The 24,769-nt window shown below is 38.6% G+C and overlaps 1 protein-coding gene across 1 annotated transcript in view; it reads right to left on the reverse strand.

Annotated features, from left to right (window-relative positions):
• The window catches only part of LOC117323563 (ephrin type-A receptor 3-like), a 116,938-nt gene that overhangs the window by 58,830 nt on the left and 33,339 nt on the right, over positions 1 to 24,769 (reverse strand). The window contains exon 22 of the mRNA XM_033878852.1: positions 14,675 to 14,889. Within this exon, the coding sequence (XP_033734743.1) occupies positions 14,675 to 14,889 (215 nt within the window). The remainder of the gene's footprint in view (positions 1 to 14,674; positions 14,890 to 24,769) is intronic.

Below are 24,769 nucleotides of genomic sequence, written 5' to 3' on the forward strand. Positions count from 1 at the left end.
GGGTTAGGGAGATGGAATAGAGGATGTATAAGGTAGGGTTAGGGAGATGGAATAGAGGAAGTATAAGGTAGGGTTAGGGAGATGGAATAGAGGATGTATAAGGTAGGGTTAGGGAGATGGAATAGAGGAAGTATAAGGTAGGGTTAGGGAGATGGAATAGAGGATGTATAAGGTAGGGTTAGGGAGATGGAGGAGGATGTATAAGGTAGGGTTAGCGAAATAGAGTAGAGGAAGTATAAGGTAGGGTTAAGGAGATGGAATAGAGGACAGAAGAGGTAGGGTTAGTGTATGACTGAGAAGATATTCTCGAAGGGTAGGGGAGGAGTGTTTATTTCATGTCTTATCAACCCATGTAGGCTAACCTCAACATCACTGGTAAAATATAGTATCATTAGCAGATGAATAAAAATATCTTTTTATTATACAGTAAATATACCCATTTAAATGAATTATCCAAAAATAGACCATCAACTTGAAGTCACTGCCAAATCAATTACAATATTTTGTTTTTTCTCTGTCAAGTTTATCAGATCAAACCATGCATAATTCAATCATTAAATCAACAGGTTTTCTCCATCTATTTCCTTAACGCTATTAAATTTTCTTTCCTCAGAAATTAACAATAATCATGCAAGTGTTAAACTTAATTTTCTACTTGAAATCAAAAGTGATCGGATATAGGTGCACCATTACAATTACTATCTTCTATAAATAGTAATAGTGATTTTATCTCCACACTTGAAGTATTGGAAAGATTCATTTGAACACTCCTGCTTATTTAATACCAATTGGATCAAGTCTGATTAAAATCTGAAAAAATAAAGTTGCTAGACCAGTGACAATCATGTTCTAGTGAAGGTCAAGGTTCGGCTTTAACCTTGACCTTACAATGCCAAAACACAAACTCTATTACCCCCCGTCCTCAAAATGGACCTCAGTATAAAATTTGATTAAAAACAACTAAAACATTACATTCCTAAAGTGATGACAATGAACTAGTTCAAAACTGTCTTTAAATAGTGATGAAGTGACCTTGACCTAGTAATACAATGTGATTTTGACCTTGACCTAGAAACCCTGAAACAGACCGATACATCCAGGACATTCCCATATTTAACTTTGATATCAATTTTGATAAAAAAAAATCTAGAAGGATTGAAGATTTTAGACAATAACTAAACTTACAAAGATATAAGTGTGGAGGACTGGTTCGACACCTCCAGATGTTGTACTTTAGGATGGAGTTAGAAGGAGAACCATACCATGACATTGCGTTACTCTAACTCAGCTAGGTGTGAAGTCTTTCTCTTTCTAAAATGCCGTGTGGGATACTCATCTCAGTGTAAAATCAGTATGTGATATACCCTTTGTCCTCATATACATCTATCTGCATATCCTGCAATCTAGACTCAATGAAACTTTCAATTAAACCAAACCCAGCTTTTCATGTTACGATGCCTTCAGTGATAAGGATCTTTATGACTTAATTTTCCAAAAATCTCAATGGATAAATTATTTATATGAATGTAAAATATTAATTTGCGTTTTTAACACCAAAATTGTCGCAGATTTATTTGGTGTTAAGTTTTATTAGATATGACGTAGCATTTTTGTAAGTTGCACACCTGTATGTAGTTATGTTTACAGCTAACATAGCACAAACACAGGCATATCTGATACACAAAAATGTTTTATCTTACCTAACCAAATATTGCCATTTTCATCAAAATTCTTCTATTTCATCAATATACAAAGAATGCATTGAAATCTAAAACAAGCAGGATTGAATTGCAGCATTCACCTGTTAAAAAGCATATGATATATTAATATTAATTAATAAGGAAGTAAAAAACCTAGAAATAAGATGATAAACAAGCTTTGTTATGTTGGTATCAAGTATTCAATACGTGATCATGTTTTACTTAATGTAGAGGATACAATTATGTCAGATATAGTATTACCTCTAAATCACTCTCCACAAGAATGTTCCATATGAAACATTTCACAAGGTCCTATTGCTGTTTAAAATGTAATACTTAATTATAAAAAATAAATAAAAATAAAAATAAAAGGTCCAATGGGCCTGTATCGCTCACAGTCTGTTCAGTTTACAATGTTTACAGCATTATTGAAGATTAATGACAATTAAAGTTTATTTTATATCATCAACACAGACCTTAAATCAATACCCCTTCTTTCTAGTAAGTTACATATTTCATATTATTATCCTGGGCTTCTTGGATATTCAAAAGAAATTTTGTGAAGATTATAATAGCCCATTTTACCCCTAATATATATATACATTTTTGTATATATATAATTAGTTCCTTCGTTATCCATAGCATCCCTGTTGAGCTTCACCTACTAGCCAAATATCATGATTCCAGCCCTTTTACAAATTGGCATTTTGAGTATTTATTTGACCCTTTTTTGTTAACTTTGTTGGACTGCATCCCAGAAAACTCCTGGCCTAAAATCACAACTGAAGGCCTCTAAGTTATTAATTAATAATATAAAAATAATTTGGAATTTTATATACCGCTATAGCACAGTATCATAGCCAAAAAGGTTAAATTATTATCCGTCCTATACTGTAAACTGATAAAGCATCATGTTCATCCCTGTAAAGTGATGAAGAATTAGGTCCTACTCTGTAATGTGATGAAGTATCAGGTCCTACCCTTTAATGTGATGAAGTATCAGGTCCTACCATGTAATGTGATGAGGTAGCAGGTCCTACCATGTAATGTGATGAAGTATCAGGTCCTACTCTGTAATGTGATGAAGTATCAGGTCCTACTCTGTAATGTGATGAAGTATCAGGTCCTATCCTGTAATGTGATGAAGTATCTGGTCCTACACTGTAAAGTGATGAAGTATCAGGTCCTACTCTGTAAAGTGATGAAGTATCAGGTCCTTCTCTGTAATGTGATGAAGTATCAGGTCCTTCCCTGTAATGTGATGAAGTATCAGGTCCTTCCCTGTAATGTGATGAAGTATCAGGTCCTACTCTGTAAAGTGATGAAGTATCAGGTCCTAACCTGTAATGTGATGAAGTATCAGGTTTTTCCCTGTAATGTGATGAAGTATCAGGTCCTACTCTGTAAACTGATGAAGTATCAGGTCCTACTCTGTAATGTGTGATGAAGTATCAGGTCCTAATCTGTAAAGTGATGAATTATCAGGTCCTTCTCTGTAAAGTGATGAAGTATCAGGTCCTACCCTGTAATGTGATGAAGTATCAGATCCTAATCTGTAATGTGATGAAGTATCAGATCCTAATCTGTAAAGTGATGAATTATCAGGTCCTTCTCTGTAAAGTGATGAAGTATCAGGTGCTACCCTGTAAAGTGATGAAGTATCAGGTCCTACTCTGTAATATGATGAAGTAGCTGGTCCTAATATGTAAAATGATGAAGTATCAGGTCCTACCCTGTAATGTGATGAAGTATCAGATCCTTCCCTGTAATGTAATGAAGTATCAGGTCCTACCCTGTAATGTGATGAAGTATCAGGTCCTACTCTGTAATGTGATGAAGTATCAGGTCCTACCCTGTAAAGTGATGACGTATCAGGTCCTACTCTGTAATGTGATGAAGTATCAGATCCTACCCTGTAATGTGATGAAGTAACTGGTCCTAATCTGTAAAATGATGAAGTAGCTGGTCCTAATCTGTAAAATGATGAAGCATTTGGCAATAGAACTGGTTCCCCCCTCTAATGCAAAGAGGTTAGAGACATAAGAACAAGATTATTGATGTATGCAGCAGATAACAGTATCAAGATGTATTATTCTTGTTGATGCAACAGGAAACCAGATATGAACAAAAAATTGGATACACTTTTTGTATACTGGTTCTGTGAATATATAGATAAAACAACATCATTGAAGTTAAAATTTATCTATCATAAATAGTAACTTCAATAGGTAGGTCATAGACATGACTGGAGATAGTGACAAGATTTGTTTTTGAGAATGTCTTTATGAGGTTACACATACAAGTTCTTTTTTTCTCATTAGTCTTGTAGATAAGACATTATCACTGGATGTTTTGGCTAAGATATACCCCAACTATATTGACAGCCAGCAAAATTGGGTGCTATACAACAAGTAAGTGGGAGATTGTGTTCTCGGGTACAAATATTACAATTAAAATGCAATCAAACACAGCAATGTTCCCTCTGTCCTAGGGATTTGCCCCACACAGGCTCAAGGCTTTATTTCTGGTCCAATCCTTCATATCGAGCTCTCACTATCTTGCCATTTATCTTGTTTTAATGTAATTTTTGTCAAATAAATGTACATTTGGTATATCAGTTACCACCCCACAGTTCTGTGACCGGTAATCCAACACTTTAGGAGAATCCTGTTCTGCTACTATATTCAAGTTGCCTCTATCAGAAACACAATATGTTAATTACAGCCGATCATTATGTAACAAGGACGAGAACCTGAGATCAAATCGTTGTGTTTGACCTTCTTATCCTAAACTTAATGTATTAGTGCATAAACAAACCCTACATCTGACAAGAGGCAGCAGTTCTACAGTTATGATTATTCATTTTCATGTTCTAGCTGATATATAACCAACATAATATAAGAAACTGCAGGTGTCCCGTTTAAAAAAAAAAAAAATGTTTTGAATATTGCAGGTGTCCCAAATCTATCTTTTTTACTTAAAGATATATAAATGGAAAGAAAAAAATCGAGACTTTTTAACACGATAATCTATGTTATGTAAAACAGTAACCTACTAAGGATATCTGGGCAGTATCATTCCTACCTATACACCTTTACCTGGGTTTTTTGTTCATTTGGTTTTGTTATTGTTTCAGGTCCTATCAACAGCTAAGGTAATGTAAGGTCAGCCTCCCCTGCCTGCATGATGCATTCAGAGACTGCGGTATGAGTATGTTCATGTTTGTCTCCTTGTGATAGGACTGATGTTGACTTTATAGTGCTACCTTACTGAAGCATACTGCCAAAGACACCCAGCAGAACACCTCACCCGGTCACAAAATACATTTATTCATTAGTTTAACTGCCTTAATAGTAAAGTGAAAAACTATCAGGTATGTACAATTGAGACATACTATGATTACTCTATGACTTCTATGTTTACAGATATTTTTACTTTTTATTTCAGTTTTTCATCAATACAATGTACAAAATGTAGCAAAACATTCACAAATTGACTGACAGAGGGACACAAGGTGAACAGTGGGACCAACAGAGGGACAAGGTGAAAAGTAGGACTGACAGAGGACAAGGTGAACAGAGGGACCTACAGAGGGACAAGGTGAACAGTGGGACGGAAAGAGGGACACAAGGTGAACAGTGGGACTGGTAGAGGGACAAAGTGAACAGTGGGACTGACAGAGGGACAAGGTGAACAGTGGGATTGACAGAGGGACAAGGTGGATAGAAGGAATGACAAAGGGATAAGATGAACAGAGGGACATGGTGAAAAGTGGGACTGACAGAGGGACACAAGGTGAACAGTGGGACAAAGTGAACAGTGGGACTGAAAGAGGGACAAGGTGAACAGTGGGACTGACAGAGGGACAAGTGAACAGAGGGACCTACAGAGAGACAAGGTGAACAGTGGGACAGACAGAGGGACACAAGGTGAACAGTGGGACTGACAGTGGGACATGGTGAACAGTGGGACAAGGTGAACAGTGGGACTGACAGAGGGACAAGGTGAACAGAAGGATTGACAGAGGGACAAGGTGAACAGAAAGAATGACAAAGGGATAAGATGAACAGAGGGACTGACAGAGGGACACAAGGTGAAAAGTGGGACTGACAGAGGGACATGGTGAACAGAGGGACTGACATAGGGACAAGGTGAACAGAGGGACAAGGTGACCAGAGGGACAAGGTGAACAGTGGGACTGACAGAGGATCAGGTGAAAAGTGGGACTGACAGAGGGACATGGTGAACAGAGGACTGACAGAGGGACAAGGTGAACAGAGGGATTGACAGAAGGGACGGGTGAACAGAGGACGACAGAGGGACAAGGTGAACTGGGACTGACAGAGGGACAAGGTGAACAAAGGACTGACATTGGGAGCCACCAAAGGGGACAAGGTTGAACATTGGGACCTACATAGGACAAGGTGAAAAGTGGGACTGACAATTGGACAAGTGGAACATAGGGACAAGGTGAACAGTGGGCCTGACAGATGGACACAGGTGAACGAGGACCTACAAGATAGACAGGTGAATAGTGTACAGACAGAGGGACACAAGTGACAGTAGGGGACTGGCAGATGTAACAAATGAACAGTGGGACTGACATAGGGACAAGGTGAACAGTGGGACTGACAGAGGGACAAGGTGAACAGAAGGATTGACAGAGGGACAAAGTGAACAGAAAGAATGACAAAGGATAAGATGAACAGAGGGACTGACAGAGGGACAAGGTGAACAGAGGGACCTACAGAGGGACAGGGTGGACAGTGGAATGGACAGAGGGACACAAGGTGAAAAGTGGGACTGACAGAGGGACATGGTGAACAGAGGGACTGACATAGGGACAAGGTGAACAGTGGGACTGACAGAGGGACATGGTGAACAGAGGGACTGACAGAGGGACAAGGTGAACAGAGGGATTGACAGAGGGACATGGTGAACAGAGGGACTGACAGAGGGACAAGGTGAACAGATGGACAAGTTGAACAGAGGGACAAAGTGAACAGTGGGACTAACAGAGGGACAAGGTGAACAGAGGGACAAGGTGAACAGTGGGACAAGGTGAACAGTGGGACAAGGTGAACAGTGGGACTGACAGAGGGACAAGGTGAACAGAAGGACTGACAGTGGGACAAGGACAAGGTGAATAGTGGGACCTACAGAGGGACAAGGTGAACAGTGGGACTGACAGGGGACAATGTGAACAGAGGGACCTACAGAGGGACTGACAGAGGGACAAGGTGGACAGTGGGACTTACAGAGGGACAAGGTGAAAAGTGGGACTGACAGGGGACAAGGTGAACAGAGGGACAAGGTGAACAGTGGGACTGACAGAGGGACAAGGTGAACAGAGGGACCTACAGAGAGACAAGGTGAATAGTGGGACAGACAGAGGGACACAAGGTGAACAGTGGGACTGGCAGAGGGACAAAGTGAACAGTGGGACTGACATAGGGACAAGGTGAACAGTGGGACTGACAGTGGGACAAGGTGAACAGAAGGATTGACAGAGGGACAAGGTGAACAGAAGGAATGACAAAGGGATAAGATGAACAGAGGGACAAGGTGAACAGAGGGACCTACAGAGGGACATGGTGAACAGTGGGATGGACAGAGCGACACAAGGTGAAAAGTGGGACTGACAGAGGGACAAGGTGAACAGTGGGACTGACAGTGGGACAAGGTGAACAGAAGGATTGACAGAGGGACAAGATGAACAGAAGGAATGACAAAGGGATAAGATGAACAGAGGGACTGACAGAGGGACAAGGTGAACAGAAGGATTGACAGAGGGACAAGGTGAACAGAAGGAATGGCAAAGGGATAAGATGAACAGAGGGACTGACAGAGGGACAATGTGAACATAGGGACCTACAGAGGGACAGGGTGAACAGTGGGATGGACAGAGGGACACAAGGTGAAAAGTGGGACTGACAGAGGGACAAAGTGAACAGTGGGACCTACAGAGGGACAAGGTGAACAGTGGGACTGACAGTGGGACAAGGTGAACAGAAGGATTGACAGAGAGACAAGGTGAACAGAAGGAATGACAAAGGGATAAAATGAACAGAGGGACTGACAGAGGGACAAGGTGAACAGAGGGGACCTACAGAGGGACAGGGTGAACAGTGGGATGGACAGAGGGACACAAGGTGAAACGTGGGACTGACAGAGGGACAAAGTGAACAGTGGGACTGACAGAGGGACAAGGTGAACAGAGGGACAAGGTGAACAGTGGGACTGACAGTGGGACAAGGTGAACAGAAGGATTGACAGAGGGACAAGGTGAACAGAAGGAATGACAAAGGGATAAGATGAACAGAGGGACTGACAGAGGGACAAGGTAACAGAAGGATTGACAGAGGGACATTGAGGGTATAAGGAATGACAGAGGGACAAGGTGAACAGTGGGACTGACAGTTGGACAGGGTGAACAGAAGGATTGACAGAGGGACAAGGTGAACAGGGACTGACAGAGGGATGAGGTGAATGGAGGGACTAACAGAGAGACAAGGTGAACAGAAGGATTGACAGAGGGACATTGAGGGTATAAGGAATGACAAAGGGATAAGGTGAACAGTGGGACTGACAGTTGGACAGGGTGAACAGAAGGATTGACAGAGGGACAAGGTGAACAGTGGGACTGACAGAGGAGTAATTAGATGAAAGGACAGACTGACAGGAATAAGGTGAAAGGACACACTGACAGGAATAACGTGAAAGGACAGACTGACAGAGGGATAAGATGAACAGAAGGTAAGGACTGGTACAGGGACAAGGTGTAACCATATAGCCTTCCAATGTCACAGCTGGGATAATTACTTGTTTATTTTTACCTGTCGTTTCCTCAATAACTGACATAACAGCTTTTGACAACTATAGCTTTTCTTGATTACTTAATGCATTGAAATTTTACTTTTATTTTGATGGTCCGATATGAGATGCACAGGTGCAGTGAATGCCTAGCTTGGGCCATTGCCCCATATACAGGTGTAAACTATCGTGAGCATGAGGTGTCAGTACTACTTATCACCGTCATTCAAAGTAGGTATGGGAAAACTAGATTCCGCGAATATATATACATAATGAATTTAATTCTGAACATCATCTGAAATTTTTTCTGTCTGGGATATGCTAAAGCATTTTTAACATACTTCCACTATATATATTAAGACACTCATTATCATAATGAATGTCAAATGAGGTAAATGTTGTCTCTCATGCCAGGTGGTCTCCAAACATAAGACTTTTTTCATAACAGGTGGTCTCTCATGGAAAGGTCTTTCAGGAAATGTCTCTTAAGAAAGAAACATGGCCTCTGTATATAGCATGTGGTCCTCTCAATACAGTTCTTTCAGGAAATAAGCATGGCCTCTAAGTACAGGTGGTCTCTAATGAAAGGTATCTTAGAAAAAAAATAATGTTCTCAGGTAACAGGTGGTCTTTCATAAAAAGGTCTCTCGTGAAGTGTCCCATGAACGAAACATGACCTCTCATAACATGTGGTCTCTCATGACATAAACATGGCCTCTGATCACAGGTTGTCTCTCATGACATAAACATGGCCTCTGATCACAGGTTGTCTCTCAGGAAATAAATATGGTCTATAATCACAGGCTGTCTCTCAGTATTTCTGCATGCACTGTAATCTTTCTTGAAAAACAGGTGGTCTCTCATGAAAAGTTTTCTCAGGAAAAGTCTCTGAGGAAATAAACATGGCATCTCATCTTATGCCAGATGTTCTGTCATGACAGATGATCTCTTGATCCCTGAAGAAAGGTGGTCTCTCATGAAACAAACATGGCCTCTTATATCATGTCAGGTGGTCTCTCAGGAAAGGCTTTCTCTTACACGACCTCTCATAAAAGGTGGTTGCCAAATACATGTACGAGAATTCTGTCATGACAAGTATTATCTATTGACAGTTAGTGGCCTCTGATGACAGGTGGATGTCACATGACATGTATGACACGACAACTTGTCTCTAATCTCTCATTGGTTAAATTTCTCATGACATATGTTCTCACCATCTCTGATGACAAGTTTTCTTCCAAGACAGAACCAGTGAATAGATTTAAATGTTGACAAAAATATAATCATTGAACAAGTGGTCTTTATCAGAAGTTTCCTCAGCACAATTTTACCTTTCAGTTTAATACGTAAAAGCTTATGCAATATTTTCAGTATACATATCTACCTAAGCAGGCATTCAGTGGCTGTATCGTGTGTATCTAACACTGACTGCCACAAAACCTATTTGAATTTGAAAAGAGATCTGTGGTGATGTGATTGGATATCAAAGACCTGTCTGGGGGTTCACTGCAGCCCGATTACAGTAAATCAACGTAATGGGCGCAAAAAAACCTACAAAAACTGACTGTACATCAAATGTCTCTGGCATTTATGGTGTCTTAGCCAATATAAGCCTGGATATACAGTGGAGATATGGAGAATGTCCTGTTGGTTTTGACAAATACGTTTATGATAATGAAATATTAGATGACTTACCACACACTATCTACTGTGATGCAGTCGGCCATTGATCCCATGTCAGGGAATTCAGATTTACGAGCCGTCATTTTATAGTTATCATACATTCAAACCTCTGATTCTCTATCACCAACAATGTACAGTGATAAAAACCTGTCGCTGACACAGGCTGTACACACATTTCAAAAATAAGTATCCTTCTTTATAGATGTACTGGATGTTTGATGGCATTAAGCTTGTTTTATAGTGTAGAGTTTTAAAAGGACAAGGCAATGTTACAATAAAGTTTTTAAACTTCATTTTTACAATATATCATCAAATTGTCCTAAGTTTGTTGCTATCTGCAAGTTTGGTATTTGAGCTGCATTTTTGTCAATGACTTTTTAACCTTGATTTTGTTACTGTGAAGTTGTCACTTTTTTTTTTTTTTTTTGCTGTGAATCTATCAGTGTGAATTTGTGTAATAAGAGTTAGTTTGATATCAATACTGTGAAATAGATTTCCCCACCATGAGTAATAGTTCAAGTTGCTCCTGTCAATTAGATTTTTTGTTTCACAGTGTGGCTTCCTGGTGGCCATTTCTTTTTGTGACGACTCATACTTACCATTCATTGATATAAAAGGAGACCTATACATATGAAATATCATTCTAGTGTTGGATGAGAATGAGTAATAAACTTAAACTGTCCAAATTGCAAGATGGCCACCTAGTGCAACAGCCGATTTGTAAAAATTCTTCTGACTAGTCCTAATAGTGAAAAGGACCAAAGAGTAGGAACCAGAGAAAATACTAAGAACCAATGAAAACACTTGAAATCAGTAAAAATACTAGGAACCAATGAAAATACTAGATTTTCAATATGAACCAGTGAAAATACTACAGTAAAAATACTAGGAACCAGTGAAAATACTAGGAACCAATGAAAATATTAGGAACTAGTGAAAATACTAGGAACCAGTAAAAATACTAGGAACCAATGAAAATATTAGGAACTAGTGAAAATACTAGAAACCAGTAAAAATACTAGAAACCAATGAAAATATTAGGAACCAGTAAAATTACAAGGAACCAGTGAAAAAACTAGGAACCAGTGAAAATACAAGGAACCAGTTAAGATGCTAGGAACCAGTTAAAATACCAGAAACCAGTGAAAATACCAGGAACCAGTGAAAATACCAGGAACCAGTGAAAATACCAGGAACCAGTGAAAATACCAGGAACCAGTGAAAATACCAGGAACCAGTGAAAATACAAGGAACCAGTGAAAATACCAGGAACCAGTTAAGATGCTAGGAACCAGTAAAAATGCTAGGAACCAGTGAAAATACTAGCAACCAATGAAAATACTAGGAACCAGTGAAAATACTAGGAACCAGTGAAAATACCAGGAACCAATGAAAAAACTAGGAACAAATGAAAATCTACACAGGATTGATTAAGATCGGTAAAGTCTTCAGAAATAACAACGGGAATTGTCAATGATGATGGTAGACTTTGAAAAATGAAAAATGATGAATGTTTGACCGTCCATCAACAGATAGTGGGCTTTAAAGTGAATGCTGAGGTGATTTGCCTAAATGTCTCTTTATTACCTTCATAAGGTTACAATCTAAGTCCCTGTAAAATAAATATGACACCTGAATATTATCTTAATTGCAAATGAGAAATAAATACATGACCAGTTTTCCACTGGATACATATCTGTATCAACTCACACCACTATAAACAGACGTGGTGTGTCAAGACACACAAACATGATAGAGAGGCTTAAGAGCCCTATATCAAAGCCTATCATCCTAAAATGACCGTAAAAGATAATAGCCTGATTCAAACACCTGTTAGGTATGACGTCAGCAGCGGTACTGAAGCTAGTTTAATTTTGGAAACTTTAAAGTCAAAGAGAATATACACACCTCGATGCTACAAGATAGCAATGATACCTCTACCAGGGCACCCAATAGTTGATAACCGGATTCATCAGTTTAACACGATTTATGGTGCATATATTCCTTCCTCCCAATTTCTTTTATAAATTAATTAAATCCTATGAAGTGGGTGAAAATTTAATATGATTTCATGTGAGATTGGAAATTCATAAATATTGCAAACATACTGTACGTACATACTTTATCTGTAACTTTGCTGCTGTACTTTTGGTGCTGTAAACAGCGTGCTAAATGCTATTGTGCTAATGGCAGTGTTAAGTGCTGTTCTCTATCATAATAACCCAAATTCATCACTGTACTAATACAAATTTTAAACAAATAAATTAAGAGGGGAAACAACTCCTGAAGCCAAGTTCTAATTGGTACAACGTATGTTCCACTTTCTTCTACAGCTGGTTGTCATGCCTAAATGTATGTAAGCCGCCCTGATGACGGCAAGCCTAAGGCCAAAACATGTCGGCAACCAGCAAAACAAAAAATTAGAATAATACAAACTTTGGTATCTCAAACTCTGATAAGTCAAAAGACTCTTCTTAACTTGAAGTCAAAATTCAGTTCCGACAGTAAGAATTCTATATAAAATGGTTACCCGGATTATCTAGAATATACAGTATATATAAAGGTTTTTCATGGTGTCAATTACTCTGAGATAACAATTAACTTCTGACAGCATGTCTCAATTTATATTGATGATAATCTTAAAATTTTACTCCATAAAAGTCGTAACCTACAGTAAATACATTCAACACAAAAAAAATTACTGAATTTGAATATTTCACAGTTTAACTACAGCTCAAATTGAATGTTGAATCTTTCTTTAGCTCGTAAGATTTCACAGATCAGTGATATCAGAGGAGGAAAGAGAGGAAAACATGCTTGATCCTTTTTCACCTTTTACATGACTGAAGATAAAATAACAATATTTTTGGTAACAAACCAGAAATAAATCGGGCACTAATCTGAAATCTAATTACTGGTGTAACCCGGAAAGCTTGGATGTCTGGGCGTACCGGAGACCCCACTAACTCCACCCAAGGATTACAATCCAGACATAATTGTATCAAAAGTAAGGTTTTGTGTCACAAGACAGATGTTTTATTAAAAAGTGGAAAGATCATCAAACTCAAAAGACATGGAGTAAGAGGACATTTAAAATGTATTGCAAACTTGATGTCTGTAATTAGTATTTTTCACTTTTTATATCTTTTCAAAGCAAAAAGTAAACAAAAAATCGTAGTGTTGGAACTAGCAGTCAACATTTTCTACAGGTGCTTATCATTATACAAATCTTATATCTATTCTAAACTGGGGATGTAATATATTCTATATAACATATAATGGCCCAAATCAGAATGCCATCTTAACCTATAATTTATGGTTTGACCTGATTTACCCAGTTTGATCTTATTCACTCTAGTTTCCATGGTAATTATGGTTTGACCTGATTTTATAGTTTGACCTAATTACACACTTAGTTGCTATGGTAATTATTACTTGACCTAGTTTGTACCCATTCCAGTTGCCATGGTAGTTATAGTTTGACCTAATTCACATGCACCAGTCATATTGGGGATAGGTTGACCTAGTTTTCACACAATCCATTAGCCATGTTAATTACAGTTTGACCTAGTTTGCAAACACTCCAGTTGCCATGGTAATTATAACTTGACCTAGTTCACACACACTCCTGTTGTCCAGGTAAGTTTTTACTTATGGTTAATAGAAACACCAGCTGTTGTGTTAATTAAAGCATTACCTAGTTCATACATATGACTGTTTGATATTTAGCCTTATAAATATATTTGATAGTTGAGAAAGCAACAATAAATTATGAAATTAAAGTCTTCCACTCAAAGGTAATAGATTCACTGACCCTTGAGGACATATTTCAAATTAGAGGTCCCTGGTTGACCTAGCATGGAAACACTTCATACACTTATAACTGACAATTACAGCCCACTGTTTAGATGTAGACACGTACAGATTACTCTAATCCAAACTTTGGCAGGTATTCACAAGTCTGCCAAGTCGGAGATTAGGTATTCTCACTGATAGTAATACAGCATCGTTCACGTGGGAACAGAAACAATATAACAAATACTATTAATTATAGACAGATACACAGACGCAGTAATTAAACAATGATTTACAAACATTGTCAGCAAGATAAAAGCGACCTTGGACCAGGTTTAAGGCACACAGATAGTGCATAGGAATGACAAAAACTTCGTATACATAAGGTACATCTTATTACTTCAAACAAACAAGACAAGGATATGTCACACAACTGGAAATAAACAGGCAAATGGGAAATAAAATCATGCAGAAAATTAGACAACCAAAAGTAGCTTGTACAAAATACATAAAGATGATTGAAAGAAAACATTTACAGAAAGTTACAGAACGGGGAAAAAACAGATTGAAAGAACAGGAATGCACACAAAAAAGGCACAAATTGCAAAAAAGAAAAGTAAAAGAATACAGGTTAAGATATAATGATAAAATCAGGCAAAGTCGGAGGATAAAAATGTACTTACACATCACTGGCGGAGGAGAAGGTCAGTTCACAGATAGCCTCAATGGACATCCACTTAAGTGGGAGTCGCCCCCCTTTTCTGTTGATGTAGACTGCATCATTGTAGACAAACCGAGTCAGGCCAAAGTCACCAATCTTCACAGTCTTGTCACCACCAACTAGTATATTTCTGGCTGCCAAGTCTCGATGGACAAACCCTTTCTGGGCAAGGAATTCCTACAAAGATACAATAATCATATCCTATCAAATTCTGACTGAAGGTTAATTAATATTTAGAAAGTGTCCCTTTTAATAAAGTATCTTATATCTATCATCATGTTAATATTGATATTCAGACATGATGGCAAGTATTGTTTAAAAGATTTCAAAGTTCAATATTCACTTTATTAGCTTGTACCAATGTTAAACTCTGATCCTTGGTTGCGGTCCTTTTCATAGTCCTATGACGCATAAATTGACTAATTTGAACTCATTAGTTTACATTATCAATAAAATCTGCAATCATTGGAAATTGTAAGGGGGATAATCAATTTGAACAGCAAGGGAGATAACCAATCAAAATTACAAGACCTAGACTAAAACAAGGACCCTTTCATTCACAAGGTATGTACCTTTTTTTTTTCTTAAATTTTGTTTTTTCATCATCTCTGCCCGGACATGATTAACTCTATTTCTTGATTAATAATCTCAAATTAATAACATCATTCATTACAGGAAAAACTTACCAATTCAGATAATATGCACAAACATTTATAAAAATTCCCATTTGGTTAACAATTTCTGGCAAATATTACTACCATTATAAATAGTCCAAAACTGAAAGATGCTCCATGTGAAGTGTAAGCTGACAAGTTCAGTAAAAGATGACAACTTCAAAGTTACCAGTAATTAAGTACAATAGTAAAACATCAAAGCATTGTTAGTTTTTCAATCAAAATTCAATTTTGGTAAATTTTCTGTTTGAAGTGTTACTCCCCAACAGGCACTGGTGTGACTCAACTTGATTAGGTTTTGACATGAAACGTGAGTAAATTATCACTTATTATAACCACTTTGATATAGCATAATCCACAATCTTCTCCATCATATTCTTACACAAACCAGACATTGAACTGTCTAAGATCCGTGAATATTCACCCACAACATTCACCTTTGACCTTGTAACATATATGCAACAGAGTACTCTTTTATAATATTACAATTTGAATAATGACTCTGCACGTCATGAATGGTTACCAAAACCTGGCTATCCTCAAACAGGCTTTGCTCTATACAAAACTTATTAACCTTTGTCATCTCCAATCAAACACTATATTGTTTCTAAATCATTTTTTCAAACTAATTCACACACCTGTATTAGCCCCAAGGTTAATAAATCAAGGTTTGTGTATATCAACTTTAATGCTTCTCTTCTCTCTCATCAAGTCTTTTCTTGAGATCTGCAGTAAATCCTCTAACAAACACTGCATAACCGATACCTTCACTCCTTATATAGACATGTGCTTTTCTGAACTGACATTACTGTAAACCCACTACACTGACATTACTGTAAACCCACTACACTGACATTACTGTAAACCCACTACACTGACATTACTGTAAACCCACTACACTGACATTACTGTAAACCCACTATACTGACATCACTGTAAACCCACTACACTGACATTACTGTAAACCCACTACACTGACATTACTGTAAACCCACTACTCTGACATTACTGTAAACCCCCTACACTGACATCACTGTAAACCCCCTACACTGGCATTACTGTAAACCCACTACACTGACATTACTGTAAGCCCCCTACACTGGCATTACTGTAAACCCTCTACACTGACATTACTGTAAACCCACTACACTGACATCACTGTAAACCCCTACACTGGCATTACTGTAAACCCACTACATTGACATTACTGTAAACCCACTACACTGACATTACTGTAAACCCACTACACTGACATTACTGTAAACCCACTAAACTGACATTACTGTAAACCCACTACACTGACATTACTGTAAACCCACTACACTGACATTACTGTAACCCTCTACATCTGACATTACTGTAAACCCACTACACTGACATAACTGTAAACCCACTATACTGACATTACTTTAAACCCACTACACTGACATTACTGTAGACCCACTACTCTGACAAAACTGTAAACCCACTACTCTGGCATTACTGTAAACCATCTACTCTGACATTACTGTAAACCTACTACACTGACATTACTGTAAACCATCTATACTGACATTACTGTAAACCATCTATACTGACATTACTGTAAACCTACAACACTGACATTACTGTAAACCTACTACACTGACATTACTGTAAACCTACTACACTGACATTACTGTAAACCTACTACACTGACATTAATGTAAACCCACTACACTGACATTACTGTAAACCTACTACACTGACATTACTGTAAACCCACTACACTGACATTACTGTAAACCTACTACACTGACATCACTGTAAACCCTCTACACTGACATCACTGTAAACCCACAACATTGACATTACTGTAAACCCACTATACTGACATTACTGTAAACCCACAACATTGACATTACTGTAAACCCACTACACTGACATCACTGTAAACCTACTACACTGACATCACTGTAAACCCTCTACACTGACATTACTGTAAACCCACAACATTGACATTACTGTAAACCCACTATACTGACATTACTGTAAACCCACAACATTGACATTACTGTAAACCTACTAATCTGACATTGCTGCAAAACCACTACACTGACATTACTGTAAACCTACTACATTGACATTACTGTAAACCCACTACACTGACATTACTGTAAACCCACTACTCTGACATTACTTTAAACCCACTACACTGACATTACCGTAACCCACTACACTGACATTACCGTAAACCCACTACACTGACATTACTTTAAACCCACTACACTGACATTACCGTAAACCCACTACACTGATACTACTGTAAACCTACTACACTGACATTACTGTAAACCCACTACTCTGACATTACTGTAAACCCACTACACTGACATTACTGTAAGCCCAATCCACTGACATTACTGTAAACCCACTACACTGACATTACTGTAAACCTACTATACTGACATACTGTAAACCTACTATACTGACAGTACTGTAAACCTACTACACTGACATTACTGTAAACCACCTACTACACTGACATTACTGTAAACCCACTACACTGACATTACTGTAAACCCACTACACTGACATTACTGTAAACCTACTACACTGACAATACTGTAAACCCACTACACTGACAATACTGTAAACCCACTACACTGACATTACTTAAACCCACTACACTGACATTACTGTAAACCCACTACATGACATCACTGTAAACCTACTACACTGACATTACTGTAAACCCACTACACTGACATTACTGTAAACCCACTACACTGACATTACTGTAAACCCACTACACTGACATTACTGTAAACCCACTACACTGACATTACTGTAAACCCACTACACTGACATTACTGTAAACCCACTACACTGACATTACGGTAAACCCTACTACACTGACATTACTGTAAACCCACTACACTGACATTACTGTAAACCTACTACACTGACATTACTGTAAACCCACTACACTGACATTACTGTAAACCCACTACACTGACATTACTGTAAACCCACAACATTGACATTACTGTAAACCCACTACATTGACATTACTGTGAACCCACTATACTGACATTACTGTAAACCTACTATACTGACATTACTGTAAACCCACTACACTGACATTACTGTAAACCCACTACACTGACATTACTGTAAACCCACTACACTGACATTACTGTAAACCCACTACACTGACATAACTGTAAACCTACTACAATGACATTACTGTAAACCCACTACACTGACATTACTGTAAACCCACTATACTGACATTACTGTAAACCCACTACACTGACATTACTGTAAACCCACTACACTGACGTTACTGTAAACCTACTATACTGACATCACTGTAAACCTACTATACTGACAGTACTGTAAACCTACTACACTGACATTACTGTAAACCTACTACACTGACGTTACTGTAAACCCACTACACTGACATTACTGTAAACAAACTTACTGACATAACTGTAAACCTATCAATATCCACATGCCATTATTTTTACCAATACCAATACATGATATCCCCCATATGGCTTAATATCCCTGTTTTGACAACAACCTTTTTTATACTGTCAATCTGTACTTTAGTAACACTATCTGCTCTCTTCAATCCCTAGATTGACAAAAACAAATCTTCCTTACACTGCCATCTCCTTAAACAACATTATTTCAATTTCCAATGCCTATATTGACAGTCCTTATGCTGCCATCAATCACTTTCCACTGCCACACATCCTCCATACTCCAATACTAACCCCTGCCCCTCTTTACAATGTCACCCACCCACCTTACTCCAATATTAAATACTGCCCCTCTTTTCACACACCTCCCCCCTCCCCCTCTTCTAATCCCTACACTACTGCTCACCACTCCCTCTCCCCTCTAAGTAAACATTAACCAGTCCCCCTTCTCACATCTGGTTTGGTTACTGATCTGCCTCTCCAATCAACATAATTCAAAACAGGCTGTTGATATTGATGAACAATGCATTTACACATTTACATGTCCAGACAGTGGAATATATAAATAAAAAATGGCTTAACTTATAAATAAATATGTATCTGTACATCAATATATCATTCAATTTAGTGCCAAACAAAAACAGGATAATTGAATTTGGCATAAATACCATGTTAGAGATTTTTTCCCTGTTGAAGAAAATGTTCAAATGATTATAGCTAATAGCTTGTCTTGTCAAAACATTTCCATATCATGAGTGTTCAATTTAAATATTGTAGTCATATAGTAGGATAGACAGTAAAATTCTCATAGACGTCAGTTGAAGCGGCTGCCAATTCACCACGGATACAAACATACATTTGCTCTTCATCAATATGGTCAAAGGTCACACTAAGGCTGCAGCAAAGGTTATGTGGAATTTTTTTCTTTGTAATTTTGAAAAATATTTTGTCCATGTAAAACATATCTACAACAAAATAAGTATAAACAGTTTAAAAACAGACTATAATCACTAATCTTTGAGTCGCCACAAATCTGATTGGTCAGCTTCCTGTCATAAACGTAGAGTCTCATCTAGTCGTTTAATTGTATACACTATTATATACCACAAGGTCACATGTATTGTAGAAAAGACCTTTAAGGTTGTAGGTATTTTAAGATACATGATCACATACATTGCAGGACATCTTTCTCAAGGTCAAATATATCATAGTAGAACATTCATGACAAGGTAAAAGATAAAGTGAGACATATACCACAAGGTCACAGATATTTTAGGTCATAATACCACAAGGTCACAGATATGTAAAGTCATCTACCACAAGGTCAAAGATGTTTTAGGTCTTATACCACAAGGTCACAGATAAAGAAAGACTTACACTACAAGGTCACAGATAAAGAAAGACTTACACTACAAGGTCACAGATAAAGAAAGACTTACACTACAAGGTCACAAATAAAGAAAGACTTACACTGCAAGGTCACAGATAAAGGAGGACATATACCAAAGGTCACAGATATTCTAGGTCTTATACCACAAGGTCATTGATAAAGAAATACTTACACTACAAGGTCATTGATTAAGAAACACTTACACTACAAGGTCACAGATAAAGAAAGACTTACACTACAAGGTCACAGATAAAGAAACACTTACACTACAAGGTCACAGATAAAGGAGGAGGAGGACATATATCAAAGGTCACAGATATTTTAGGTCTTATATACCACAAGGTCATTGATAAAGAAATACTTACACAACAAGGTCACAGATAAAGGTGGACATATACCACAAGGTCACAGATATTTTAGGTCATATACCACAAGGTCACACATATTGTAGGGCATCAGGTGGACAACTTGATGGCGTAATGTTATGGTGGAGATATGAATCAAACCTGGCCGGAGGTTCATAAGATATTTTACAAAAAATTACACAGACACAGTAGATAAATGATAGCGATGCCCTCTTTAAGAAGTGGGAGGCATACCAAGAAACTATTGAGAGTAAAATGATGACTTAAAAAGTCAAAATAAACAATGCAGCTTAAGTTAGCATATATTTTACCTGACTTGAAATATACCAGGTATATATTATCTAACTACAGAACATGTACATTACCAATCAGGTGTGTTTAACTGTTCAACAAGGTCAATGTCATTACTCTCTATCCTGGCAAAACATACATGGTGGTCTTAAAAAATCATGAACGTCAACTTGATCAATCACCGGGCCAGATTACAGCTCTAACCTCTTCATTTTAAGTGAGGTATGCTGTAATACGCTGAAATTAAAGGCAGTGCTGAAAGATGTTATTTTGGAAATCATTAGGATAGATAATACAACCCTACTGCTCATTTTTTCTGTATCTGATAAGCTTTTTGTCTCAATCCTGGCACAGAATACCTTCATCTGCATGCCTCTATCACAGAGATTACAATAAACACACTGGTTGGGAGGTTGGTTCAATCGTAACCAAAGCCAAACACTTGCTCAAGTTTAGTATCATGGGTTGTGTCAGAGAGAGCTTTATGGAGCACTAAACATGCATGTTTGTGGGGGAATTCTATTCTGTAGATAGTGGAACATTGTGATCAAAACTTTTACTTAACTGGGCGTTTTATAACAAACCACATATCTTAATGAAATTTAAACAGGTTTTTACATATCATGTTATGAAATAATCCAAAACTGATGTTCCTAATGTAACCTATCTAGATAGCATTCCATTTCATAGTTCTTTGAATACAAAATGTCTATCAAAAGAGCTGAAATCTGGAGGTGAAGATGAAGACGGGATGATTTGAATTTTTTTAAAGAAGTCAATTTGTTACAAAAGATTTCCAATTTAGATTTTAAATTAAATTGAAATGATGAAATTGCACATGGATAAAAAAGGTCATTATTAATTATATTGATTTCAATGATTCTGTGAGGGATTGAACTGGACCTATGGCTTACTGGTCTAACACTGTAATCATTGAGTCACAGAGATATTATCCTTAGCTACGTCAGTAGAAAACAGCTAGTATCTTACCAGGGTGACATACTCCCTAGCTGAGTAGGTTACGGATGCAGCTAGTATCTTACCAGGGTGACATACTCCCTAGCCGAGTAGGTTACTGAAGCAGCTAGTATCTTACCAGGGTGACAAACTCCCTAGCCGAGTAGGTTACGGAAGCAGCTAGTATTTTACCAGGGTGACATACTCCCTAGCCAAGTAGGCTACGGATGCAGCTAGTATCTTACCAGGGTGACATACTCCTTAGCCGAGTAGGTTACGGATGCAGCTAGTATCTTACCAGGGTGACATACTCCCTAGCCGAGTAGGTTAAGGAAGCGGCTAGTATCTTACCAGGGCGACATACTCCCTAGCCGAGTAGGTTAAGGGAGCAGCTAGTATCTTACCAGGGTGACATACTCCTTAGCCAAGTAGGTTACGGAAGCAGCTAGTATCTTAACAGGGTGACATACTCCTTAGCAGAGTAGGTTAAGGAAGCAGCTATTATCTTACCAGGGTGACATACTCCCTATAGTATCTTACCAGGGCGACATACTCCCTAGCCGAGTAGGTTACGGAAGCGGCTAGTATCTTACCAGGGTGACATACTCCCTAGCCGAGTAGGTTAAGGAAGCAACTAGTATCTTACCAGGGCGACATACTCCCTATAGTATCTTACCAGGGTGACATACTCCCTATAATATCTTACCAAGGTGACATACTCCCTAGCCGAGTAGGTTACGGAAGCAGCTAGTATCTTACCAAGGCGGCATACTCCCTAGCCGAGTAGGTTAAGGAAGCAGCTAGTATCTTACCAGGGTGACATACTCCCTAGCTGAGTAAGTAGGAAGCAGCTAGTATCTTACCAGGGTGACATACTCCCTAGCCGAGTCAGTAGGAAGCAGCTAGTATCTTACCAGGGTGACATACTCCCTAGCCGAGTAGGTTAAGGAAGCAGCTAGTATCTTACCAGGGCGACATACTCCCTAGCCGAGTCGGTTAAGGAAGCAGCTAGTATCTTACCAGGGTGACATACTCCCTAGCCGAGTAGGTTACGGAAGCAGCTAGTATCTTACCAGGGCGACATACTCCCTAGCCGACTAGGTTATGGAAGCAGCTAGTATCTTACCAGGGTGACATACTCCCTATAGTATCTTACCAGGGTGACATACTCCCTAGCCAAGTAGGTTAAGGAAGCAGCTAGTATCTTACCAGGGCGACATACTCCCTAGCCGAGTAGGTTACGGAAGCAGCTAGTATCTTACCAGAGTGACAAACTCCCTAGCTGAGTAGGTTAAGGAAGCAGCTAGTATCTTACCAGGGTGACATACTCCCTAGCCAAGTAGGCTACGGATGCAGCTAGTATCTTACCAGGGTGACATACTCCCTAGCCGAGTAGGTTACGGAAGCAGCTAGTATCTTACAAGGGTGACATACTCCCTAGCCGAGTAGGTTAAGGAAGCAGCTAGTATCTTACCAGGGTGACATACTCCCTATAGTATCTTACCAGGGTGACATACTCCCTAGCCGAGTAAGTTAAGGGAGCAGCTAGTATCTTACCAGGGTGACAAACTCCCTAGCCGAGTAGGTTAAGGAAGCAGCTAGTATCTTACAAGGGTGACATACTCCTTAGCCGAGTAGGTTAAGGAAGCAGCTAGTATCTTACAAGGGTGACATACTCCCTAGCCGAGTAGGAAGCAGTTAATTTCTAGCATCAGGGTAACATGAATACTAAAGTGATCTACTGATGAATAGACCAATAACATAAACACACTGTGAACCAACTGCTTTCATTTGGTTGGGATTGATCAAACAACAGGAACCATAGATAAGAATTCAGTCCTATGAAGGTATAACACCAAGTATATATTGAAGGTAGATCTTGTCCCTGGGTAGAGATAACAGAGTTTGGGTCAAGTAGAATACCATCAGCACTCTTCTGTGGTAAACACTTCAGCAATACACAACACACTCCCCTTAATTGATCCTAAATCTCCAATGATACCTGGTCACAATTTCTATAGAAACTTTTGATTGAGTGTTGAATTGTATTAAACCTAGATCAAGCAGTGATTAATTATCCGTGGATCACAGACTGTGGGTTTGGATTGAGACTAAGATATTAAAGTAAGTGAAAGGTAGCATACAGGAACTGTTGAGGTCTGTCAGCAAAAACTCGGCCATGTACTGATAGATAATTAGTTTGTGAGGAGGTTTAGCATTAAGTGTTACAAGTGCTGAACGGAGTCATCAGAGGGGCAGATTAGTAGCAGATGACATAGTTTAGGAAAGGACCAAGTGTTGGACTAGATTAGCAAACAACTAAATATTAGACTAGATTAGCAAAGGACCAATAGTTGAACTACATTACTAGAGGACCAAGTGTTGGACTTCATTAGCAGAGGACCAAGTGTTGGACTAGATTAGCAGACCACTAAGTATTAGACTAGATTAGCAAAGGACCAATAGTTGAACTACATTGCCAGAGGACCAAGTGTTGGACTAGATTAGCAGAGGACCAAGTGTTGACTAGATTAGCATAGATTAGTAGAGGACCAAGTGTTGGACTTCATTAGCAAAGGACCAAGTGTTGGACTAGATTAGCAGAGGACCAAGTGTTGGACTAGATTAGCAGAGGACCAAGTGTTGGACTTCATTAGCAGAGGACCAAGCATTGGACAAGATTAGCAGAGGACCAAGTGTAGGACTACAATAGCAGAGGACCAAGCGTTGGACAAGATTAGCAGAGGACCAAGTGTAGGACTACATTAGCAGAGGACCAAGTGTTGGACTTCATTAGCAGAGGACCAAGCATTGGACAATATTAGCAGAGGACCAAGCATTGGACAAGATTAGCAGAGGACCAAGTGTAGGACTACAATAGCAGAAGACCAAGTGTTGGACTAGATTAGCAGAGGACCAAGTGTAGGA

The sequence above is a fragment of the Pecten maximus genome, chromosome 3, assembly GCF_902652985.1.
Source record: "Pecten maximus chromosome 3, xPecMax1.1, whole genome shotgun sequence".
Classification (NCBI taxonomy): Eukaryota; Metazoa; Mollusca; class Bivalvia; order Pectinida; family Pectinidae; genus Pecten; species Pecten maximus.